Consider the following 6269-nt stretch of genomic DNA (forward strand, 5'->3'; position numbering starts at 1 on the left):
AAAAAAGACCACAGATTACATTTCTGATCAACCCGTTCACTGCTGAATCAGACTGTTTAAAAGCCCCTTTAGTGGAAGATGAAGCAGCATCTCAGCTTGAAATGATCGAACTTTCTGAGGATGACAGACTTAAAAGTGTTCTGAGGGAAGGAACCGTGGAGTTTTGGAAGATCGTGCCGGTTGAGAGATATCCCAATGTCAAACGGGCTGCACTCAAACTACTGTCAATGTTTGGGTCAACTTACATCTGTGAATCACTTTTTTCGACACTAAAACAAGTGAAATCAAAGCATCGCTCTGTTCTTACTGACACACATGTGAAAGAGTTACTACGAGTAGCCACAACTGAATACAAGCCAGACCTAAAAAAGATTGTGGAAACCAAGGACTGTCAGGTGTCCCACTGAGTCAAGTAAAAGGAGGTAGGCTGATTTAAATCCATGAAAAAGATTGCGTTATGTAATTAGGCGTATAAGTTATTGTGATATACTGTTGTTTGCATATCTGTTGTGTGGCTCTTTGCAGTGATACATTTTTTTTTTTGGCTCATTATGCCAAACAGGTTAGCCACCCCTGTTATAGTGTGTGATTGTGACTGATAAGGTGATGAGAGACAGGTGACTGCAATTGGTGAGTGCTGATGAGTCCAGGCAAGGGATTATGGGAAATGGAGTCCGGGGTGAAGTGGCAAGAGTCTGGAATGGAGTGCCCTCTAGCGAAGCTCACGGGCACTCCAGCTAGAGATCGTGACTATCTCAGCTTTCAAATTCTGTTAATTTTATCATGAAATGCTCTTTAAATGTGACTTGACAGATTGCTGTAGCGCCTCAGTTTAAGTGGTATGTGAATCAATCATCTCTATTTATTACTAATTATAGCAAGAAATAAACATTAATGAACATCAAAAGGTGTTGAAAAAAACAGTACAACTTACTGAAACCATGTCTAATGTAATTGCTCAATCAGTGTTTCAACCACAGAAAGACATCAATAAAACAGCTTTATTAACGTTACATTTACCTCAGGAAAGTCCATAAACACTGTTCAGCTAGTCAAAATAACTGTAGAAAGTAACATTTGGCTAAATATATGCAGTATATTACATATTAATTACATTTTACTAAATTCTCATTCTAATGATTCTCATTATTTAATGTATGTTTGAATACATTTTTCATCAGAAAGTTTTATGACAGCCACTGTTTAAATAATTATATTTAATCAAAGTAGAAGTAGAAGTAGAAACATAATTGTGTTATTTAAAAAATTAAAAACTGCCTTATGTGCAGTTTAAATGTATGTACAAATAAAATGTATTTTTGATTTCGGTTTTTGGCCAAGTGCATCCTTAATTTTCGGTTTTGGTCATCGTTTCATCACAGAATTGTCATTTCAGTGTATCACTATTTGAAAGGGTATCTCCCCAATCACAGCTTCTTCTTTTTTTTTCTGAGAGTGTAGCACTAATTGTTGCTATTTCTGTCCCTTTTCACAGTGTGCGTCATGTACACTCAGGGTGTGGAGACCAAGCAGTGGAGAGAGGTGAGTGCGCGCGCACACACACGCACGCACGCACGCACGCACACACACACACACACTATGACTGTTCTCAGCTTGCATTGCTATGGTTTCATCTCTGGTGTTGTTGTCCAATCAGGCGTGTCGTCTCTCCCTGCAGCAGCATGCAGTGCAACCACTGTCTGTTCTACTTCTTCTGTACGCCATCAAAACATATCCAGCATCTTATCACTAACAAGCAACACCCAGTTCAGCACCTGTACAACAGCTCTGTGTTTTGTCTCGACCTGCTGTACTGAGCAAGTGTTGTTTTTTTCAACGGTGTCTTTATAACGATGAGTCAGTGTCTGTAGTTTCCAATTTGAGGTTATGAATCAGAAGAGGATTGTCCTGCTGGGTGGTGCTGATTAAGCTTTGGTGTTTTTAACATGTTTGTTTTTCTCATAGTTTAGTGATTAGATCTGATACATGGTTGGTCTTTTTACCCTTTAAATGTTATTAGAAGTATGATACATATTATCTTTAATATAACTGAAGTTATAAATAAGTGATGCTGTTATTTTCCTTAGAACAGCTAAGTCTGTGCCACTATGTGATCTATCGCAAAGACAGGTTTTCTCCCAATGACAGACCAAGAATAGTATAATTTTATACTACAACTAAGGGCGTTAATTATTTAACATAGGCTTGTTGGAAAAATGTCCATTAATGTACCTATAAATACAATTCACTGCAGGTTCCAGCTGAAATGAACACTTAGTGGCAGCAAAACACCAACAACTTTTTTTTTGCTTTTCACACTAATAATTACTGGGACAGATTATATATAACATGTTATGACCTCAAAACACTATTACCATAGTGCATGAGTTGTAAACTAATACATATTAATGTTTGCATCAAATAACCAACTGTATATGTAAGAATTTTCTGCTGTAGTAAACTTGCTCGGTAGCTCACCTGGTACAGCACTGCACTTGCAATCCAAAGCATTTGTCTATGAGTCCCATGAAACAAGAGTCAGAATTAAAGAGCTTAGGTTTAGGGTAGAGCTTATTGTAGGTGCTACGTTATTATATGCACTAGAGCATTAACCATTTAGTGTAATTTAATTTCTGAACTGTTGTGATACTTTATTAAAAAGTTGCCACATTCACATTAATCTGTTTCAGATAAAACTGAACAGCCCTACTTGCTGTAGTTTGAAAGTGTCACAAAATGTAAAAAGAATATTATTTTGTAGAAATAGGCATGTTTTTCCCATGAGCCTAGGTTGGAATTGTTTAGGAGGGTCAGCTAAATGAAACTTCTGTCAGTAATTTTTGAAGAACAATGAGTTGGATATTGTATCACACAACCTGCCTTAGCAAAGTGAGCTAACCTCTATCTTAAAGACTATCTTAAACACAAATTAAAGTCTTTTTTGTTATTGTGATATGTAAATTAGCAGATTTCCATGCTTGAAAGTGCTCATGAATATCCGTATAATTTACTTTCTATATATTTTGTCTTTTCTATATATTTTTCTATATATTTTGAAGAATGGTCACACTGTTCTTAATGATAAAAGCATACAGATACTACAAGCTGTTAAGCTCATAATAATGAAAAAGCATCATAAAAGTAGCATAAAAGTGGTCCATATGATTCATACTCTCGATTTCAAATCTTCTGAAGTCATGTGATAATTTTTTTGTGAGAAACATTTAGGTGGTTAATAAAAAATATGTCATTACAAATATGTCATTAATGCCAAATGCCATCAGTCCTCACATGTCTTTTCACTAATGTGCCAGATGAGACTGTAAATGGATGAATTATTTTTGAGAGCTACAGTGAGAGGGTTAGATCTTCAATTTAAAAGTCCTGTGACGAAAATATAACACATATTACAAGTCATATGGACTACTTTTATATCAATTTGTCTTACACACAAGAACCACACAAGTGTGTGGAAATTGCATAATGCTTTTCTTTTAAGGCTAGAGACTTTGTAGTTTGACATTTTTACAGTCATAAATCAAAACTACTGTATGAGCTTCAGTGTAACTGCAACTGATAAAGAAATCACTAATGTTTTGCCATCTGAATTTCAAATCTGATATGAAATAAAGACAAACAAACACAAAACTTCACAAAATGGCAAATACAACCACAAAGTTCTTTGTATTAATATATATATATATATATATATATATTCTTATCCAGTGGCAGATGATTTTGCCCTGTCCCCTGACTGTTAGATATAAAACTGAGAGCTGAGGGCAGCCTCATACACCTGCATAATATTTGTAGGTTTTCGTGTAGGCGATGACAGCTCACCATAGCAATAAATCCTGGCATGCTTCATATCTCAGCTGTCTATTTTTATAAGCACTCTGCTCGTATTCAGTGTGAATAACACGAGAGACTGTCATTAAAGAAGTTAAAGCGATCTGAATGAAAGGTTATTATTTGGGATTTTTGGATTTTATTTAGAAAGCTTTCATTTATTGCTTATGGAATGTTATGGGAATGGCAGATCAATTCAGAGTCAGACACATGCAGGAATAACATGAAGGACATAATCTACATCCGTCTGCCCATGTTATTGTGTTATAGTTCACTCTTTGGGTATGATGGAGAGCCACTTTTGTCTTTTAACACTCAATAATACAAACACATTTGAACAACAGGGGATGATTAGTGCTGATTCTGCTCACTGTCACTGTATCTCTCACTATGTTACACAGTTAGACTCAACTAATTTCTGTGAGGGTCTTGACTGGTTTCCTGAACTGAAAAAGGGTTTTGGGCCTTTTTATTATAGAGGCTTCAATGCTTTTATGACATCCTGCCCACTATCCATGCAATCTCTGTGCAAGAGCTTGCTTTCTGACAGAACCGTCACCTCAGGTTGAATTTAGAGTTTGAAATGTTTGGATTTCACAACAGTAGTGTGCGTCAAACATTTTAGCTGTTGCGTCTATTGTACAATAAAAAAAAAAGAAGGAAAGGAAAGAAAAAAATCCAGTGCAAAGCATTTCTAAATTTTGACGTTAATTTAATAGAATTGCTAAGCATTTATTTACTGTATTTTTTTTTTATTGATTGATTGATTGATTGATTGACAGATTGATTTAAATAAATGTACCCAGATAAAGACCCAGATGTGACAGTTTTACATTTGGTATTAAGTGGTGACCCAGCAGTTTCCTAATTGTTTATTTGACAAAAGTAGCAAAATATACTTAAAATCAATCATAAAATGTTATTAATATTACCAAAAAATTGTACATGCAAACATTATGCATAATGAGTAACAAGACATACTGTAAATTAAATAAGAAAAATGACAGCGCTGACCAGTACGGGTGACTGCCTTTCACTGGCAGAATTACTGGGACAGATTATATAATAACATGTTATGACCTCAAAACACTATTACCATAGTGCATGAGTTATAAACTAATACATATTAATGTTTGCATCAAATAACCAACTGTATATGTAAGAATTTTCTGCTGTAGTAAACTTGCTCGGTAGCTCACCTGGTACAGCACTGCACTTGCAATCCAAAGCATTTGTCTATGAGTCCCATGAAACAAGAGTCAGAATTAAAGAGCTTAGGTTTAGGGTAGAGCTTATTGTAGGTGCTACGTTATTATATGCACTAGAGCATTAACCATTTAGTGTAATTTAATTTCTGAACTGTTGTGATACTTTATTAAAAAGTTGCCACATTCACATTAATCTGTTTCAGATAAAACTGAACAGCCCTACTTGCTGTAGTTTGAAAGTGTCACAAAATGTAAAAAGAATATTATTTTGTAGAAATAGGCATGTTTTTCCCATGAGCCTAGGTTGGAATTGTTTAGGAGGGTCAGCTAAATGAAACTTCTGTCAGTAATTTTTGAAGAACAATGAGTTGGATATTGTATCACACAACCTGCCTTAGCAAAGTGAGCTAACCTCTATCTTAAAGACTATCTTAAACACAAATTAAAGTCTTTTTTGTTATTGTGATATGTAAATTAGCAGATTTCCATGCTTGAAAGTGCTCATGAATATCCGTATAATTTACTTTCTATATATTTTGTCTTTTCTATATATTTTTCTATATATTTTGAAGAATGGTCACACTGTTCTTAATGATAAAAGCATACAGATACTACAAGCTGTTAAGCTCATAATAATGAAAAAGCATCATAAAAGTAGCATAAAAGTGGTCCATATGATTCATACTCTCGATTTCAAATCTTCTGAAGTCATGTGATAATTTTTTTGTGAGAAACATTTAGGTGGTTAATAAAAAATATGTCATTACAAATATGTCATTAATGCCAAATGCCATCAGTCCTCACATGTCTTTTCACTAATGTGCCAGATGAGACTGTAAATGGATGAATTATTTTTGAGAGCTACAGTGAGAGGGTTAGATCTTCAATTTAAAAGTCCTGTGACGAAAATATAACACATATTACAAGTCATATGGACTACTTTTATATCAATTTGTCTTACACACAAGAACCACACAAGTGTGTGGAAATTGCATAATGCTTTTCTTTTAAGGCTAGAGACTTTGTAGTTTGACATTTTTACAGTCATAAATCAAAACTACTGTATGAGCTTCAGTGTAACTGCAACTGATAAAGAAATCACTAATGTTTTGCCATCTGAATTTCAAATCTGATATGAAATAAAGACAAACAAACACAAAACTTCACAAAATGGCAAATACAACCACAAAGTTCTTTGTATTAATATATATA

General features: G+C 34.5%; 1 protein-coding gene across 1 annotated transcript in view; it reads left to right on the forward strand.

Annotated features, from left to right (window-relative positions):
- LOC107680428 (copine-5-like) overlaps window positions 1–6269 on the forward strand; it is a 166138-nt gene that overhangs the window by 60016 nt on the left and 99853 nt on the right. Inside the window, exon 3 of the mRNA XM_016476313.1 lies at window positions 1496–1542. Within this exon, the coding sequence (XP_016331799.1) occupies window positions 1496–1542 (47 nt within the window). The remainder of the gene's footprint in view (window positions 1–1495; window positions 1543–6269) is intronic.

This window comes from Sinocyclocheilus anshuiensis, unplaced genomic scaffold, assembly GCF_001515605.1.
Source record: "Sinocyclocheilus anshuiensis isolate Anshui unplaced genomic scaffold, SAMN03320099.WGS_v1.1 scaffold792, whole genome shotgun sequence".
Lineage (NCBI taxonomy): Eukaryota > Metazoa > Chordata > Actinopteri > Cypriniformes > Cyprinidae > Sinocyclocheilus > Sinocyclocheilus anshuiensis.